Source organism: Rhinoderma darwinii, chromosome 5 (assembly GCF_050947455.1).
Source record: "Rhinoderma darwinii isolate aRhiDar2 chromosome 5, aRhiDar2.hap1, whole genome shotgun sequence".
Classification (NCBI taxonomy): domain Eukaryota; kingdom Metazoa; phylum Chordata; class Amphibia; order Anura; family Rhinodermatidae; genus Rhinoderma; species Rhinoderma darwinii.
In genome coordinates, this window is record NC_134691.1 from 153,233,798 (window position 1) to 153,254,303 (window position 20,506).

The window sequence follows — 20,506 nt, forward strand, 5'->3', positions numbered from 1 at the left end:
TTTTCCTACTTGCAATCCTTGCTGCGGATTCTCAGCTAACCACGATTCCACTGTGAGCGAACCTTATTCCACACAAGTATTTTCCCAAGCGTGTGAATGAGGTGTAGAACAAGAACTGCCGGCAGAATGTTAGTGAATTCTGTCAGGATTTAGGTGGGCAGTGCAGAGTCATAAACTGCCACACATACAGTGAGGTAAATAATAGGCGATACGTATCCTGCAGTTCCGCCTTTCGCAATGTCCAGCCGCTCTATATGAATGGAAACCCGTGTCACACGTTCTACTGTTCAAACCCGAAGCTCCATTCCCCTCGCCGCGTGTAGCATTCACCGAGCACAGCAGCTTCCACTCCCGCCCAGATCCTGTGAGGTAACACGTCAGCACGGCATGACGTCAGAACGCGGAAACAGCGGCTGTCAGCAGTACAAGCAGGACAGTGTCCGTATACTCGTTAGCACCAGCAGGCACCGGGCATTCTGTGCCGTGTGCGCTGCCCTGAGTGACCCAGTATGCGGCTGCCGGGCGTGTTAAGCTGCTCCTGACAAGTGTTAGCAAGTGGAGGAGAAGGCATGTACCTGGGGAGAAGCTGCCAGCCCACCGCCTGCTGTGACCCAGTGCCCGGCTAACCCTCCTGTATGTCGCTGTAATCCTGTGTATGTCCTGTTCTCTGCTGTTTCACTTTCTGGGCCTTCCACTTCTTCCTACATCTCTCCCAGGTGTAGTGAGCAATGTCTCCATGTTCAGCACCCTTCATAAGGAGCAAGTGCTGTACCTGGTTAAAAGGGGTTTCCCACTTCCTTATAATATAAGCTATGGATTCTGGGACCCCCTAAGTAGCAGGGGGTGGGGGCTTTGCATGAGTTTTGTGCCCCGTTGGCCACACTTGGCTTCTCTCAGGAGACACCAAGATGACCCACAGCCATTCTAGCCGTCGGCAGGGGTTCAAAGGTTGGATCCCCATCCCTTGGACGTTTATGGTTTTTCCTATTGAGATGCAATGGAAAACGTTCTTAAAAGTGATGTCCTAACTAAACCCCTGCTCAGAATAAAGCGGAATAGGCAATAACGTGGTCACCGCAGGTCCACCATGCTCTACTCTGCGCAGCGGTAATGTAGTATTACGTAGCACCCTTTCAAAGGATTAGGCGACTATGTAATATACGGTTGCACCGAATTTAGCAGAGCTGAGCCTCTCTGATGGCCCTGGCTCATAGAAGTGGCTACTGAGTGGGGGGGGCTGATTTTGAGGGAAGAAACAGTTTGAAACTCCTGCGGTACTTGTACAGAACATCATATAGAACTCATAAGAACGTATACAGATCTCATACAGTCCCCTATGATACCCTATACAGAAATGGTTACAAGTACTGTGCCAAACGGTACTCCTTTTTAAGATGCCTTAAAGGGATTGTCTGATGAAGACAACCCCTGACTATATGCCCTATTAGGTGATCTGGATATCGTAGCTGACTGACCATGTAATATTTAATTTCACTTGCAATGGCCACTGCAGGTGAGGCGTCTGGTTTCTAGTAATGTAGTAATACCGATCGTTATACGTTGAAACAAAATAATGGGGTATTCCAGCTAAAGACATTTTTGGCATATCTGTAGATCTGCAACCTCTACTCCTCGGGAGAATGGGCTCATCTGACCACTGTTTTGCAGTATATGTCAGCCGGCATTAGTCCCTGATTGGAGGAGAAGCCGGGGAAAGCAAACTTGACATCAATATCTTTGGCTGAAATGTCCCTTTAGAATATAATGCATGTCCTGATACTGCATATCAACAATGACAGGTCTAGCTCCCCGTTCTACCTTTCTTTATACACATGCCAGTTATTATTGAATGTTTATTTCTTCAAGAAAAAAAATATTTAAAGTTGATTCATTTGTTTCAGTGACTCTGATGGTGAAGAGAAGCAAGCGGACGATCCTGTCACCCAACCTATCAGCATGGATCTAAAATTCAACAACTCAAGGAAGTATATATCCATCAGTATTGCTTCAAAGACTGACACGATGTCACCTCACATTAAGTCTGTTGATGACATCCGGGTGCTTGGTATCAATCTCAGCCAGTTCCAGAAGCCTGTGCAATTTTTTATATGTGTTGCTGGGGTTTTCGTTTTTTATTTAATATATGGATATTTGCAGGTAATAATTTATTGAAATCCTTTTTCGTTTTTTTTTCTATTTATAATTCCATGTCTTTTGTTGTTACTGAAGTTATCAAACTATATATCCATATAAGCTAATTTTAGTAAATAGGGAGTTAATAGACTGAGATACGTAGTAATCCATAAACAAGCACAAATGTTTAGAGCAGAGTCAGTATGGAAAACGAGACTACCACAGGACGTTGGGTTCCTGCAAACTAAAAGTAAGTTTAAAAAAAAATATTACATGTGTCTCGGATTTCCTATAGTAATAATAAAGGCAAGCTTCCACCACATTGTTATCCGGGGGTTCCTTCTGTTTTACTCTTCATGTCCTCCTAGGTTTGTAAATCCTGTGGTTAGTCTTCCCTCTCAGTCCGGATGTCGATGTCAGGCCAATCAAGGTAAGGCCCCATGCACACGACTGTCCGTGATTATGGACACAGTCCCTTCTATTGTCCACGGACACTTTCCTGTTTATGTACGGAAAGGTGTCTGGTCCATAGAAGTGTACCACAAAAGATAGGACATGTCCTATCTTTTGCTTTTTACGGGCCGTGCTCCCATACTTTGTATGGGAGCATAACCCGCAAATGCAGGCGGCCGGCCGTGCCCGCAATCGCGGGCTGTGATTACGGGCACGGCCGTGTGCATGAGACCGTTTTCCTAAGCCAGGATCCACCAATATACAAGTCCTCAAACATCTTATTGAATATATAAAACCCACCTCTGTGTATGAAAGGAACTGCACTAGGCAAAACCTTTACAGGGTTCAAATCATGCTGCTTTTTAATTTTATAATCGCAAGTTAAAAGTGCTGAATGTTAAGTAGGAGAATGTTTTTAAAAATGTAAAGCTGTTATGGCTAAAACTATAGGCATTTTTAATGCGTGAGTGTAACATTAAAAAGTAGCGTGATTTGAATCCTGTGCGGTTTTGCGCAGTTTTGTTCCTTTCTTTTCTTGCACAGATGTGAGTTTGATATAATCAATAAAGTGTTTGAGGACAGTGAGATTGACAATCTTAGAGAAACGTACTGTTCGCTTGGTTAGCCTGACATTGGCGTCCAGACTGTGAGGGAAGATTAAAGGGCTTGTCCAGGGTTGGAAAAACATGGCTGCTTTCTTTCAAAATTCACATCACACCTGTCTGTGTTATTTGGTATTGCAGCTTAGGTCTATGGGGCTAAGCTGCAATACCACATACAACCTATGGACAGGTGTGATGCTATTTTTGGAAGAAAGCAAACCTGTTTTTCAAATCCTGGGCAACCCATTTAGCCACGGGATTGGCTAACCTAGGAAGACATGAACTGTGCTATACAGAGTAAAACAAAAGGAAGCCTCAGATAACAGTGAGGTGGATGTTTGCCTCTGGAATACATTTATTACTTTTCCCCTAGTTATCAAACCTTGTAAACGCTCTCAATATTTAACCTTGTTGAACACAGTTTAGACTGTACATTTATCTAGGACTGAATTTTGACAGTATTTACATTACAAAGTTTAAATGGGAGATCTAATCAAAATGATCTTCTGAGGTCATTTATACATGAGATCACATTGGTAAGGTCTGAGATCTGGGACCCCACAGATTTTCAGAATGTGAGGGCTCTATAGAAACCTTTTTGTCACTTCTCAGTGATTTCTGCATTTAGAAGTCTGACACAACAGTCCCAATGTTGTCAGAATTTTAATGTTGGTAAAGGGTTCTTGGCACAAGAAAGAGCCCTTTATTCTGGAAAGTGGTTGGTCTGAGATTCCAGACTATACCCATGCGATCTTCCCACATGTACCTATGATATATCAGAAGATTATTTTGACTGTAATTCCACATTAAATAATGTAGGTGCTTAGATTATTAGTCCCAATATATGATTCCAAATTTGAAAGCAGTAATCCCATTTTAGGCATTTATGGCATATCCCACCCTGTATCTAGCAGCAGTTTGTAATTGTCACTAGGGTTTTGGGCCTTTGGTCAGTAAGCCCTGTCCGTCTGTACATACAGCTTCCAACTAAATTTGACACGTTTGTGAACTACGCTTGCCGTATGCACCTGGGAAATCTTCAGGCACATACGCCGAACCTATTCACAGGACTGTATGCACCAGGCGTTTGCCGAGTGTCCTTTTGGCATACATCGGACCAGTTTGCATTGGCATACCTATTTTATTTTGTTGTGTCGTTTCCTATACTGTGGCATACATCACAGCCATCCACCAAAGGTATATGGTGGGAAATCCCGCCGATGTATTCCTCTGACAGCTGACTCAAGCGTAATGTAAACGAGCGTAATTCACACGAGCGTATGAAACCTCGGACGTGAAAATCTGCAGTTTTTCACATCCGAGGTGTATCCGTGCTGTACACCTGGGGGATGCGTTATCCCGCATCCCCCAGGTGTACATAGTGTGTGGCACTATGTGGGCATTATCTACAGTGGGCACTATCTATGTGGGCACTGGCACTATCCATGTGGGCAATGTGGCACTATCTACAGTGGTTTTGTCGCTATCTACATGGGCACTGTGGTGTTTTCAGGGGTTGGGACAAAAAAAAAAACCTAACGATTAAAATGCATCTTTTTTTTATTTATTTTTTATTTTTTTTAACGTCCATGAAAAACCTGATGGCAAATGGCGGTTAAAAACGGTCAGACGGCCGGGAAATGGATTCAAATTTTGAGACACATTGATACAAAACAGCCATGAAAAACTGACAGTTGATCCGTTGGTGACTGCTGTTTTTTTCACGGTCGTGTGTGTGTGTGTGTATATATATGTGTATGTGGCCCTCTTCACTCTCCCCTCACAGTGATCCAGGGTGACTGAGAAAGAAGAGGACTAATTGTTACAGAGCTCTAGTGTGTGTGTGTGTGTGTGTGTGTGTGTGTGTGTGTGTGTGTGTGTGTCTGTATTCGAAAGATTAAAAAAGTGTTTAGTGATTTGTCTGCTCGTAAAAATTAAAAACACTAAATTAATTAAGCTAATCTAGAAAATGAAAGCCTCAATAGTCCTGTAAAAAATAAATAAAGTAAAAATAGTTGTGATATTCTAAGCGCTTCCAAAGGTATTATCGTTTTAAAGAAGTGCATATCAAAAATTGAGAATTTAACCTGGACACAGGGACATCAATGGCCCTTGGTCATGAAAGGGTTAAACGATTGCCGCGACTAGATTAGTGTCATATTAAAGCCCATAATCTTAGCTGCCAAGATTACCAGGCTCCGGGCACTAGGTGCCATATTTATGGCGCTGCTTTCATTTGAAGTGGAGGAGCAGGACAAAGTGTTTTACTTCCTGGTTCTGTCTGTGTAAGGGAGGGGGGGGGGTAGCTGCAAGTGAGAGCCGGGAGAAAGATCACTGCTAGTTCTTGTCATCGCTCTCCTTGTACATCCTCCAGTGATCCCAGGGATGGTTCAGAAACTTTTCTATATATTATCACCTCTCATTCCAGTTACGAGGGTATGCCGCTGCACAAGTAATCACCCCTGTAACTCATCAGGCCACTTGTCCACTCCGTGAGACAACCGTTTTTGGTTTCTTCAGTCTTAAAGATTTTGTGTAGATACTTGTTGACTTAGGCAAATCTTGAACTTTTATTTTTAGCTGTCGTTCATATGCTTCCCCATGTAGCTGACGTTCATGTATTTTCTGTGGGGGAGGGATATAAGCACTGCCCCCCTGGCAGCAGTTTATCTACCGCAGGAACAAAGGATTGGGCATGTTGAATTTTAACGTGATGATCCTTCTTTCCTCCGACTAGTGAGGGTCAGGACATCTCCACACACAATAGATAGTCGGCAAGTCCTTCCAAAATGTCTATAGGCACACTAAGGTTCTGTTTCTATCAAATTTCAATCAACACACAACTTTAAAGGGTAACTAAACTTTTGACAAGTCATAGTGACATGTCAAAAGTTTTCGGTAGGTGGGGGTCCGAGCACTCCGACCTCCACCGATCGCTAAAACGAAGAGGCTGATCGCTGTACTGCTTCCTTTATCGGCTATTCTCTGAGCGGTGTATGGGCTCAATAGAAAGTCTATAAGGCCATACAGCGCTTACTTTGTTTTCCGAAGAAAGCCTTTAAACGAAGCTGCACAGTACTCACCCGAGCGCTTCTGTAGCTTCGTTTTAATGATCACTAGGAGTCTCCGTGCTCGTACCCCTACCGACCAAAACTTCTTTTGAAAATGTAGTTACCCTTTAACCCTTTCAGGATCAGACTAATTTTCATTTTTATGCTTTCGGTTTTTCCTCCCCGCCTTCAAATATTAATAACTCTTATTTTTTTAGTTGACACAGCCATATGAGGGCTTAATTTTTACAACAAGTTGTGCTTTCTAGAGGTACTTCTTAATATTATGTGCGTTGTACTTGGAAGCTGGAAAAAAATTCGGAATGGTGTGAAATTGGAAAAAAACATCAGTTCTGCAGTTCTGCAGGCTACATCGACTTACCTGCAAACGCCGATGCTGCTGCAGAATCAACTGTAGCCTCTGTCACCTGGTGCCGATGTGTCCTTGCTCGTCCGACACGATGCAGGACCTGGGGCAGGAAGTGACGTCACAGCGTGATCTCGTGAGGACACGCTGTGTGTCTGTGCACTGCCAGAAGCTGGGTGGTAACGAAGAGAAGTGGATGATGCTGATTCGTCAGCATCATACACTTCTATTCACAACGCCCAGCTAGTAAAACAAGTAAAAACGCCCAGATGTACACACACAATACACGCCCACTTGGACATAACTTTAAACACGCCCAGTTGTACTTAAGAAAGGCTCATTTGCATAAATATAAAAATGCTCATAACTTGGCCAAAAATGCTCGTTTTTGAAAAAAAAACGTTACTGTAATCTACATTGCAGCGCCGATCAGCTGCAATACGAGATAGGGGTTTGAAAATCTGGTGACAGAGCCTCTTTAAACCTTAGATTGCTTATGCTATAGACTGCAATATTACAATACTGCAGTCTATGGCAAAAACAGCGCATTGCTATTGAGACCTGCCACATGCACATCTCCATAGCAATCTTCCTATAGCTGAGCTGGGAGCGTTCACAAAGGCTCCCAGCTGCTATAGGAGTACACCGGCTCCCGCCCCCGAAGTGAAAGGGGCAGTAAAAACCTCTTAGATGCCGTTGGTCACATCTGACACTAGCATCTGAGGGGTTAAATGCTTGCGATCAGAAATGTTTTTGATCACAAGCATTGCCGCTGGGTCCCTGCTGTGTAACATAGCAGAGACCCGGCGGCTATGGCGCCCACTCGGCTTCTGAGCGGGCATCCTCTTTAAATACACTTTCCCGGCATAAATAGGCATATTAGCGACGGGAAAGGGTCAATGCATTTTATACTTAGAGGCTCTGTCACCAATAAGTGCCCTATCTCTTACGTAATCTAATCGGTGCTGTAATGTAGATAACAGCAGTGGTTTTTATTTTGAAAAACGATCGTTTTTGACCAAGTTATAAACAATTTTAGATTTATGCTAATTAGTTTCTTAATAGACAACTGTGCATGTTTTAACTTTTTACCAACTGGGCGTTGTACAGAGGAGTGTATGATGCTGACCACTTAGCGTCATACACTTCTCATTGTTCCAGCCCAGCTTCCTTCACTGCACAATCACACTAACAATGAGAAGTGTATGACGCTGATTGGTCACTGATTGGTCAGCGTCAAACACTCCTCTGTACAACGCCCAGTTGGTAAAAAGTTAAAACACGCCCAGTTGTCTATTAAGAAACTAATTAGCATAAATCTAAAATTGTTCATAACTTGGTCAAAAATGATCGTTTTTCAAAATCAAAACCACTGCTGTGATCTACATTACAGCGCCGATTAGATTATGTAGGAGATAGGGCACTTATAAACTGGTGACAGAGCTTCTTTAACCCCTTAAGGACGTGGACTAGTTGGCACATTCAGGACGCAGACCTATTTTTCAAATCTGACATGTAACACTGTTACAAAATGTAACGAAAATGTATTAAAAAAATTTGCATTTTTCTCAATTTAAATGTATCTGCTTGTAAAACAAATAGTAATACCGCACAAAATAGTTGCTAATTAACATTTCCCATATGTCTACTTTAGATTGGCATAATTGTTTTGGAACATTTTTTTACTTTTCTGGGACGTTATAAGGCTTAGAACTTTAACAGCAATTTCTCACATTTTAAAGAAAATTTCAAAAGGCTATTTTTACAAGGACCAGTTCAGTGGTGAAGTTGCTCTGAGGAGTCCATGCAAAACAAACCCCCATAAATCACCCTATTTTAAAAACTGCACCCCTCAATGTATTCAAAACATAATTTAGAAAGTTTCTTAACACTTCAGGCAGGAAATTTATAAACTTCATTTTTTTTTTCTTCAGAAATTCATTTTTAATCCTTTTTTTCTGTAACCCAGAAGGTTTTACCAGAGAAACGCAACTCCATATTTAGAAATATCCCACATTTGGCCCTATATTGCTAATGGACTGAAGCACCGGCCTCAGAAGCAAAGGAGCACCTAGTGGATTTTGGGGACTCCCTTTTATTATATTATATTTTAGGCACCATGTCCGCTTGGAAGCGGTCTTGTGGTACCAAAGCAAAGGAAATACCCCCAAAAATACCCCACTTTGGAAACTATACCCCTTGAGGAATTCATCTAGGGGTGTAGTGAGCATTTTCACCCCACGGGTGTTTCATAGATTTTATTAGAATTTGGACATGAAAATGAAAAATGTAAATTTTTTTTCTCCAATAAGATGTCGTTTTAGCAAAAAAAAAAAACAACATTTTTAAAGCAACTTCTCCGGAGTACGTAAATACCCTATATGTGGCCCTAAAATGCTGTTTGGGCATATGTCAGGGCTCAGAAGAGAAGGAGCACCATTTGGCTTTTGAGCACAAATTTTGCTGTAATATTTTTCAAGCGCCATGTTGTGTTTGAGAGCCCCTGTGGTACCAGTACAGTGGAAATCCCCAAGAAGTGACCCCATTTTGAAAACTACCCCCGCAAGGGATTTATCTAGGGGTGTAGTGAGCATTTTGACCCCACAAGAGTTTTTCAGAATTTGATACAAAGAATGAAAAATTAAAAATTATTCACATTTATGCCATTTCAGTGCCCAATATGTTGTCAAGCTTGTGTTATCGGAGATACTCCCACCATAAATTGTTACGCAGGTTCTCCTGAGTACGGCAATACCCCACATGTGGCTATTATCCGCTGCCTGGGCACGCGACTGGGCTCAGAAGATAAAAACCACCAGTTAGCTTTTGGAGCTTTGATTTTGCTGGAATGTTTTAATGTATAAAAATTTGTATGAAATTTTTACTGAAAAATGTATAGAACTTTGCATACATTTTGGATAAAGTTGAAAATCTTGATAGTTTGGATGAAAGTCACTGATCAGCCACAGAAATACAGGACTAAAATATGTGCAGCTGTGTTCAGCTGGTCTTTCCGGGTACGGCCTAGGCACACGGCAGGGCTAAGAAGAAATTTTATTAGAAAGTTTGGATAAAAACTTAGGGAGAAAGTCCTGGATTATGAATTAGTCATGGCAACATCAATGAAAAGCCAGAGGGATGCAGGACTGATATATGTGCAGCTGTGTTCAGCTGGTGTCTCCGGGTATGGCTTGAGCACACGGCAGTTCTCAGAAGGGAAAGAGTGGCATGCGGCATAATATTACTGTAGCTGTGCGAAGTACATCAGGGTAAATATAAAAGGCGGTTCAACAACAAGATCAGAATTTCATACGGCGTATGGCACATTTTAAAACACTGCTTCATGCACAGTCCTGGCTTCTCGTGGCACGTGTCGCACTGATGGGTGGTATATTTTCTTATGCTGTTTTTAAAGAATACCTTGCAACGTTTTTGGCTCTTTCCCTTCTTGGCAGTTTGGGGAACTTCATTGGGGAAATGTTGCCCTGGCACAATGCGTGTGGCCTCGCATCCAGAAGTACTGGGGCCCTCCCCTTCCTGATCTGCAAATATAAGGGACTTTATTACCACCTATTGAAATTCCAGGAAAGTTCCCAGCTGGCCTGAAGATCTGAATAGCACATAAGCATTATACAATTCTATTTGCATGATTTTCACGGCCAGCTTCTTGTTCCACGCCTTTGATTTGCGCATGGCATTGTATGGCTGCAGCCCTTGATCTGAGAGATCAACCCCTCCCATGTATTTATTGGAGTCAAGAATGGGTTTGAGGGTCTCTATACTGGTACCTTGTACAGGGACGGGGGTGCGGCCATGGCCATGTATTGTCAATATATTGACATCCCTCTTGTCCTTTTACTTGACACACAATGGTTGTCGCTGCATTGTGCCCTACACTCCCCTCTTCTGAGATTTTGTCCGAGCAGCGACCTAGGGAGGCTTCTCTGGTTCTTGTGAGCTGTGTCGCGTGCCAGTGGACTTCTGGAAGCGAGGCTCTTGAAAAGTAGTACGGTGGTATAGTTATTATCCAGGTAGAGGTGGTAGCCCTTGTCCAGCAGTGGCTGCACCAAATCTCACACTATCTTGCCGTTAACTCCCATGAAGGGGGGGGGGGGGCATACTGAGGGATGAATACTGGTGTCCTTCCCTTTTGTATATTTTAAATTTGTAGGTGTATCCTGATGTATTTTCGCACAGCTTGTACATCTTTACGCCATGCCTTGTCCTCTTATTTAGCAGGTACTGGCGGAATCGAAGCCTCCCTTTAAAATGCACTGGGGACTCATCAATAGCAATGCACTTCTTGGGGGTGTATACCTGGGCAAATTTGGCACTGAAATGGTCTAATAGGGGTCTAATTTTAAATAGGCGGTCAAAGCTGGGGTAACCTTGGGGAGGGCACTGTGCATTATCGCAGCAATGCAAAAATCTGAGAATTATCTCAAAACGAGTCCTGGCCATCGCCATACGGTACGTGGGGGTGTGGTACATTATATCTGTGCTCCAGTATGTTCTTATGGATGGCTTTTTCTGAAGCCCCATACTGGGCACAATACCCCGGAACTTCCTCATTTACAGGGGTCCACCTGTTGGGCTTGTTGTAAATAGATGAGGCATTCTGGGCGATAAACTGGCATATAGGTTAGTTTGGGTCACCATTAAGTCAATACATTAGTTAGTGAAATAAACTTTAAAAAAGTCTATTTCCTCTAACCCTGCCATTTCAAATTGAATCCATGGGGTGCCCGTAAACCCAAGGGCCTGGGGCTCGTAGTTCTCGGATATTGGGGTCCCTGCTCTCGGGGGTGACGTCTTGGCAGTTCCTCATCCTCACTTTGATGAGGAAGAGGAGAGGTAGAAGAGGATTTCTATGTCACTTTCGGACTCGCTGTCCGAAGCAATAATAGCATATGCTTCCTCAGCCGTAAATACTCTAAGGGCCATTATGCTTTTTAGCAGATAGGTATGTTGTGTGAATGTTATGCTCCAACACGTGCAGTATGTAGAACGTGTAACCAGCAAAAACTTTTTTTATTTTATTTAGTAGTACTAGTAGAATTTTGTACTAGAGACATTTTTTTTTAGGAAAAAAATTAAGAGCAAGGTCTGAATTATAAATCAGCGATGGTTGTGTGTCACTAATGAGCCACAGGTACACAAATTTGGAGTATGCCTCACTAATATGAAATCCTCCCAAAAAAAACTTGCCGTCTAGATTATAGATCAGGGATTGCAATGAGCTAGGAAGTATGCGTCACTAGCAAAACCTACCTAACTAAACTTATATATATATATATATATATATATATATATATAATTGTTTTGAAGTCACTGATCAGAACACAAAGAAAAGATAGTCTGTGTGTGTGTGTGTGTGTGTGTGTGTGTATATATATATATATATATTATAAATGGCCCAAAAAAAAGTGCGAGGGGGGGAAAGAAAACGCCGGTAGCAAGGGTTTTGAACAGTTACTGATCAACTGCAGCAACAAAAATGACAGCACAAAGAAAGTGATCACTAAGGGGGTTTGATCAGGGGGTAAATGGAGGATGGGGGTAGTAGTATTAGATGCAGATCTGTAACACACAGCTCTCTAGAACACAACTGCTCTGCTCCCTCTCAGCAACTGCAATGGCTGTGCAGAGTGGGATCATAATGTAAAATGGCCACCAGTGTTTTATGATTGGTCAATCACGGGAGACAGACCAATCGTAGCAATTGCCGACGAAGGACCGGTCTGATTGGTCCCTCAGTTATTTATAGTAATTGGCTGCTGTCCACGACAGCAGCCAATCGTGTGTCTTCACTTCCCCCCCTGAAACCCGATCACCTCCTCCAACATGGTGACAGTCAGTAATGACTGATCTGTTGCGATGATCGCCGTTGAGGGACCTTTGCGATGGGTCCCCCAGCGTTAAGCAGTGATAGTCTGCTGTCCAGGACTGCAGCTATCACTGCTCTAAACCTGTGTCACAGGTGCATGTTAACGCAATGAGATCATAGTACGTTAGTTCGCGTTAACAGTCCACCGCCCGTGACGTAATAGTACGTCACAGGGTGTTAAGGGGTTAGTAAATGGATGTGTGGCTATATGACTTTTTATGTTTATAATTCAGGTCTTTTTTTGGGGGGGGGGGGGGGTTTGTCAAAAGGGTGAAAATTGTCCCAAAACCCCTGGCAGGGAGAGAGCAAATAGCATTTCAGGTGCTAATAACACTGTGGTTTTGTTTTTCAATAGAATTAGTTATATCTGCTGGTCACTGAATCTAACTGGATGATGGTTCTCTTATAGGAGCTGATATTCTCTGTTGAAGGTTTCAAACCATTTGGTTGGTACTTGACATTAGTACAATTTGGATTTTACTCTATCTTTGGATTGGTAGAACTTCAGCTGACACAAGACAAGCGCAGAAGGTAGGTTTAAAACATATACTGCCTGTTTAACCGCTTCCCGACCGCCCACTGTATATTCACGTCGGCAGTTGCTGGGCTCTGTGCAGTGCCGACGTGAATTCACGGTGGGTGTTAAAAGCACGATCCGGGTGTCTCAGAGTAGCGCTGACACCCGGATCGCGCTGTTATCACCTACCTCTGTTCCCGGAGATATGATCGGGACCTGATTAGTTCAGGTCCCGGTCATGTGATCGCAGGGAAAGTGTGTTGTAGCAACGAACTGGAAAGTTTGTTGCTATAACAAACTGGAAAGTTTGTTGCTACAACAAACTTTCCTGGGGACCGATTGCTGGTGCTGCAGTCGGTTAAAAGGCAGAACCGGGGGCCATATAACGTCCCCCGGGTCTGCCATGCACAGCAGCCTATGAGAACCAGCCGGATGCTGGTTCTCATAAGCTTCCTGTCAGTGTGACTCTCAGCGTCACACTGACAGTTTATAATACGTTACACTACCTAGGTAGTGTAATGTATTATAGCAGCGATCAGTGCTGCCAGGCTTCAAGTAAAAAGTAAAAAATAAAGTAATAAAATTTTTTTATAAAAGTGTAAAAACAAGTTATAAAAGTTACAAAAAGAAATAATGCTTTTTTTCCTATAATAAGTCTTTTATTATAGGAAAAAAATGAAAATGTTAAAAAAAGTACACATATTTGGTATCACCGCGTTCGTAACAACCCAAACTATAAAACTATAATATTATTTTTCCCGCACGGTGAACACTGCAAAAAAAATAATTAAAAAACAATGTCAGAATCACTTTTTTTTGGTCATCAACCCTCCCAAAATATAGAATAAAAAGTGATCAAAAAGTCGCATTTACCCCAAAATAATACCAATAAAAACTACAACCCGTCCCGCAAAAAACAAGCCCTTACACCGCTTTTTTGACGGAAAAATATAAAATTATGGCTCTCAGAATATGGTGACACAAAAAATAAATAATTTTATCAAAGTGATTTTATTGCGCAATCGCCACAAAACATAAAAAACCTATATACATATGGTATCGCCGTAATCATACCGACCCGCAGAATAAAGTAAAATGTCATTTATACCGCACGGTGAATACTGTAAAAAAAAAAAATACAAAAAACATTGTCAGAATTTATGTTTCTTTGTCACTTTGCTTCCAAAAAAATCTAATAAAAAGTGATAAAAAAAAATCACATGTACCCTAAAATGGTACCAATGAAAAGTACAGATTGTCCCGCAACAAATAAGCCCTCACACGGCTCCGTTGGAGAAAAAAAAAAAAAGTTCTGGCTCTCAGAATATGGCGATGCAAAATGTGCAGAGTGTTCCAAAAGCGGATAGGATCAGGCGCCATTTATCAGTGTGACACCGGCCACATATCTGCGGATTATTATTTATGTACCCCATTATTATACCCTCTTATTATGCCCTGATGTACCCCGCACAGCTTACATATACCCCCACATCATAACTGAAATACCAGCAAAACCCCAAACAGAACAGTTACCAAGCAAAATCTGCGCTCCAAAAGCAAAATGGCGTCCCTCCCTTCTGAGCCCCACAGCGTGCCCAAACACCAGCTTACGTCCACATATATGACATTTTATATCCGGGAGAACCCACTCAACATTGTATGAGGTATTTGTCTTCAGTGGCACAAACTGGGCACAATATATTGTGCATTAAAATGGCATATCAGTGGAAAATTTTAATTTTCACTTTGCACCATCCGCTGCGCATTAACGCCTTGGCGCACCACGACTTAATAGAATGTCGTGGTGCGAGGGGTTATATATGGAGCGGGCTCACGCGCTGCGCCCGCTCCATATTCTGCAGCTGTCAGCTGTGTATTACAGCTGACACCCGGGACTAACGGACAGGAACAGCGATCGCGCTGTTACAGGAGCCTGTAAAATGACATTATACTGCAATACATTAGTATTGCAGTGTATTGTACCAGCGACCTAATGATCGCTCGTTCCAGTCCCCTAAAGGGACTTTTGGGAGGTTTCCACTGTTTTGGTACCTCAGGGGCTTTGCATATGCGACATGACACCCGAAAACCAGTCCAGCTAAATTTGAGCTCCAAAAGCCAAATATTGTTCCTTCCCTTCTGAGTCTTGCCGTGGGTCTAAACAGCAGTTTATTACCACATATGGCGTATTGCTGTAATCAGGACAAATTGCTTTACAAATTTTGGGGTAATTTTTCTCCTTTATTCATTGTAAAAATTAAACATTTCTATGTTTTTTCAGAAAAAAGTAGATTTTCATTTTCACGGCCTAATTCCACTAATTTCAGCAAAAAAACTGTGGGGTCAAAATGCTAACTATACCCCTAGAACAATTCCTTGAGGGGTGTAGTCTTCAAAAGGGTGTCAGTTTTGGGGGGATTCCACTGTTTTGCTTACTCCAGGGCGTTGCAAACGCGACATGGCACTGAAAACCAATCCAGCAAAATCTGCGCTTCAAAATCCAAATTGCGCTCCTTCCCTTCTGAGCTCTGCTGTGGGTCCAAACAGCAGTTTAGTACCACATATGGGGTATTGGCGTAATCGGGAGAAGTAGCTTTACAAGTTCTGGGGTGCTTTTAATCTTTATTCCTTGCAAATATTATTTTTTTAAAATATTTTTTCAGAAAAAAAGTAGATTTTCACTTTCACAGACAAACTCCAATAAATATAGCAGAAGACCTGTGGGGTCAAGATGCTAACTGTACCCCTAGATAAATTCCTTGAGGTGTGTAGTTTCCAAAACTGTCTCACTTTTGGGGGATTTCCACTGTTTTGGTACCACAAGACCTCTTCAAACCTGACATGGTGCCTAAAATATATTCTAAAAAAAGGAGGCCCCAAAATCCACTAGGTGCTACTTTGCTTCTGAGGCCTGTGTTTCAGTCGATTATCACACTAGAGCCACGTGTGGGATATTTCTAAAAACTGCAGAATCTGGGCAATAAATATTGAGTTGCATTTCTCGGGTAAAACCTTCTGTGTTACAGAATTTTTTTTATTACAAATGAATTTCAGCAAAAATAATAAAATTTGTAAATTTCACCTCTACTTTGCTTTAATTCCTGTGAAGCGCCTAATGGGTTAAGAAACTTTCTGAATGCTATTTTTAATACTTTGAGGGGTGCAGTTTTTAATATGGGGTGATTTATGGGGTCTATCTAGTACATAAGGCCCTCAAAGCCACTTCAGAACTGAACTGGTCCCTGTAAAAATAGCCTTTTGAAATTTTCTTGAAAATGTGAGAAATTGCTGCTAAAGTTCTAAACGTTGTAACGTCCTAGAAAAATAAAATAATGTTCAAAGAACTATGCAAATATAAAGTAGACATATGGAATATATAAAATAGTAACTATTTTGTGTGGTATTACTATTTGTTTTACAAGCAGATACATTTAAAATGAGAAAAATCATAATTTTTGCAAATTTTCTCTAAATTTTGGTATTTTTCACAAATAAGGAATGAATTTATTGACCAAATTTTTCCACTAACATAAAGTACAATATGTCACGAGAAAACAATCTCAGAATCGCTTGGATAGGCAAAAGCATTCCAGAGTTATTAACACATAAATTGACACATGTCAGATTTGAGAAAATGGGGCTGGTCATGAAGGTCAAAATGAGCTCAGTCTTGAAAGGGTTAATGTGTTTTTCACACCATTGGGGGTCTTTACAGTAGTAAACGCACAAAAAAAAACATAGATGAAGTGAAGATTTTAAAATAGTAAAAAATGCAGTCACATATACAAGAGCTATAGATCTACATATGCACTAATATACTTTATCTTTATTCTCTGCCGACTACACAGCACTGCACATTCAGATTATAAGGTTTTATTCACAAAAATATATTTAAAAAAATAAAAAAAAACGTTTAGAAAATGTAGTTGTAAATGGGCATATTTTCATCTGTATTGAGTACCACAAGCATGTCCATATTGCGGCTGTTTTTTCGTATTAGATCTGTATTGGATCAGTTTTTTTCATCTGTACCTTTTCTAAAAATTTTCAAAAATACAATCCTTTATTGTCCCAACCATAATACCGATCTTATCTGGATCCAATATGGATGGTTTTTCAGATTCCTATAAATGGGTGTGATTATTTGGGGTCTTCTTTAACTACTATGGGGATTTGTCAGCCACAATTAGGCAGCAGATGATGTGTGCTGCGTTTTTATTTTTACGGTATCCGAGTATGCTTGGTTCTGTGCATAAAAACATTATTGTGAACAGACTTGTTGATTATTATAGGGTCAGAGTACAAATAGTATTTCGGCTGGATTAGTCTAGGATGCTACACAGAGATAAAAAAAAAAAAAAGAATGTTTGTGCCTTAGGCCTCCTACTAGTCTGAGAGTGGCTGTAATTTTTATTCATTTATATTACGTCCTTGATATAGGTGCGGGTCCCAGAGCTGGGACCTGCATCTATCAAACAAAATGTTTAAGTTGGGAACAACCCTGCAAATTTAAAAATTGCGGCTTCCTACAGCTACCACTAGAGGAAACTTACTGCATTACTGTAATAGGCCCACTCCACATTACGTTTTGAACCTTCCGTGGGAGGTTTACGTCGGTAGGAGTCCCGACCTATATCTCCCACGGAAAGCTGCATAGTCTGCATATACAGTGGGATACGTCGCTGCCACAGCCGGAGTCCTTCCCTGGGGAAGCTCCTGACGTAATGGTCCAGAGCTTTCAGAGAGGTGAAGCCTCCTGGTCCTGGGACACTTCGTTCGTTCCTTGGCTCAAGCTTATCCCGTCCTCACACATCAGCCTCAGATTTTCTAAAGCTGTTGTGTGAGCCAGAGATACAGGCAAGGAGTGAGTTCGGCCGGGAAGGCTCTAGTGATATATGGACAGTCGCATCACTGGACCTTCCAGGCGTACACATTTAACAGAGATTTCCTGACGTACATGCTAAATACAGGGGGGAAAAATGTGATGTGCAGGGGACCTGAAACAGCTGCAGTAAAGAGGGTATTTCCATCTCGCCTTTTAACTAAACATGTTCCCAAAATGCCAAGTCATACTATTTGAAATCATCATGTTAAACAAATTTTTACCTCTATATCCACCCTCACTCCCCACTGCTCTGCTCTTAGTTTGCCAGCTTCTCCAGATTAGCAGAAGGGTCTTGGCCCCTCCCCTCGTGATCTGAAAGCAACATCTCCGCGCTGCTTGCAGTGTGCCCACTCTCCATGCTGCCATTATTAGCCACAGACCATTTCCCTGACACAAATAAATGAAAGGTTACATAATCCTTAGTCCGCCCCCCCCCCCCCCAAGATTACATATATCCTATAACCGTATCAGTAAAAGTAACTGCAGTGTGTGTGTGTGTGTGTGTGCGCGCATATGTGGTGTGTGTGTGTAATATATATATATTATATATATATATATATGTGTGTGTGTGTGTGTGTGGCTCTCTCCCTATCGGTTGCTGTATCTCTACCACTGTCTGTGGCAAAGTAGGGAGCCATCCTATTCAACTCTATAGAATGATAGGGAGGCAGCCGGTATGGGAGCTACTATGCGTGCTCAAACAATGCGCGCTCCCAATAAGTCAGACAGGCTCATAAGGAAACAGAGCACCCCAAATCTTTTTTTATTCTCGTGATCAGTGGGGGTGCAGCAGATGAACTCACACAATCACCTATTGATGACATATCCAAAAGATATGCCATACATGTTTTTTTATTAATAATTCAACCTCTAGATATATTGTTATGTATATGTTTTTACAACAATGGGACATTTCTTGGTTACTCTCCCAACATATGATATCTTCTGTACAAGGTATGGGAGGAGACAAAAAAAGTTGTTAAATGTACGGTAAATGGCTATCCTAAATATAATCGCCGTCTGTTCTAATAATACACTGCTTGAGATCTACTTAACTGGTTATAAAAACTAACGGGGTATTTGAGTTTGGAGCAACTGTATGAGGAATCCTTACTAAACATGTACACCTTTTGTATAGATCACATTCATCTCAAATATTTGGATGATTTGGTGTCACATACAATGTGCTTCGTCCCTCCTTTCAAAACTTTTTTTTTTTTTAAATATGGAAAAATAAAACATCCAGTTCTTTATTTGACTTTATTGCCAAACTATGAAGATATTGACAAAATGTAAGGAACAAGCCCTAAGAGAACTAAGCCTTAGACCTCCATTGTAGAGTAATTTCTATGGGCTACCTATTTAGAGTATGATTAAAATAATAATGCAATGTTTTTAAGGAAATATTTTTAATGTGCTGCATGCAAAAGTCTGGGCTTAAGCTGGCCATATACATTAAATAAAAGTTGTCAGGATTAGCCAATTCTCTAATATGTATTAGGGCCTTCCAATTCAACCACGTCGGCAAATGTCGGGGGGAAAGTAGGATCGGGTATGTAGGATTTTAACATGCCCGTTTGTTTGTTCCCGCAGGAGATGAGCTGCTGCCAGAGGTAGCGACTCTTTCCCCTCAGCCCATTGAAAAAAATGCATGCTCAGCCGAATCTTATAAACCATTTTATCCTATCTTTTTTCTTTTTCAGAATACCTGCAAAAACCTACATCATAATTGCTTTCCTTACAGTAGGCACCATGGGCCTTTCAAACACATCCCTTGGGTATCTGAATTATCCTACTCAGGTTATTTTCAAATGCTGTAAACTGATCCCTGTCATGATTGGAGGTGTATTTATTCAAGGTAGATATTCACTTTTTCTTTCTTAAATTAATTTTGAGTTAAAAGAGGGGGTCGTCTGTTCAGGATCCTCGTCTCATGGCCAGAGTGGAGAGTGGTTACAAAGAGTGTCTGTCGCTCTGGAGGACCTGCCCTGCATTACACATTACATAGACAACCCATTTATATGAATGGGCACTGTGTAATGCTTAGGCTGGGTTCACACTGAGTTTTTTGCAGGAGGAAACTCTGCCTCAAAATTCCGTTTGGAATTTTGAGGCAAATTTTCCTGTGCCTGCACACCGCGAAAATTTTCGCGGTGTTTTTTGCCCGTGGCCATTGAGCACCGTGGGCATAAAACGCTGCGAAATACGCTTTCTCTGCCTCCCATTGGTGTCAATGGGAGGTCAGAGGCGTAAACGCCCAAAGATAGGGCGTGTCCCTTCTTTTTCCCGCGAAATCAATGGGAGGCATTTTTGGCCGTTTTTTGGCGTGTTTTCCAACGCGGTTTCCGCGTCAAAACTTGTCAAAAAACTCAGTGTGAACTCCCCCTTACTTTGCTTCTGGTGGTGCTGCAGGAAAATTGAACACTTACTGCCAGATTTTCCCCACAGATTACAGCTGATCGCTGGTGTATTACAGAAGGACACTTTGTGAACATCTAATTCTGAAGGCACCCGTCTTGCATGTAGGGATTGTCTAAAGTCAACCACTCCTTTTAAGATATCCTCTGGCAGGGAAACAAGATCTCCTGCCTTCTCTTTGCCAGTAGCAGAGA

General features: G+C 41.7%; 1 protein-coding gene across 2 annotated transcripts in view; it reads left to right on the plus strand.

Annotated features, from left to right (window-relative positions):
* The first annotated feature begins 383 nt into the window (after positions 1 to 383).
* SLC35B3 (solute carrier family 35 member B3) overlaps positions 384 to 20,506 on the plus strand; it is a 41,765-nt gene continuing 21,642 nt past the window's right edge. The window contains exons 1-4 of one of the 2 annotated variants that reach the window (XM_075828439.1): positions 384 to 653; positions 1,902 to 2,157; positions 12,902 to 13,023; positions 19,598 to 19,752. In XM_075828439.1, coding sequence (XP_075684554.1) covers positions 1,957 to 2,157; positions 12,902 to 13,023; positions 19,598 to 19,752 — 478 coding nt within the window. In that variant the 5' untranslated portion in view covers positions 384 to 653; positions 1,902 to 1,956. The remainder of the gene's footprint in view (positions 654 to 1,901; positions 2,158 to 12,901; positions 13,024 to 19,597; positions 19,753 to 20,506) is intronic. The other variant, XM_075828438.1, reaches the window with a different exon arrangement.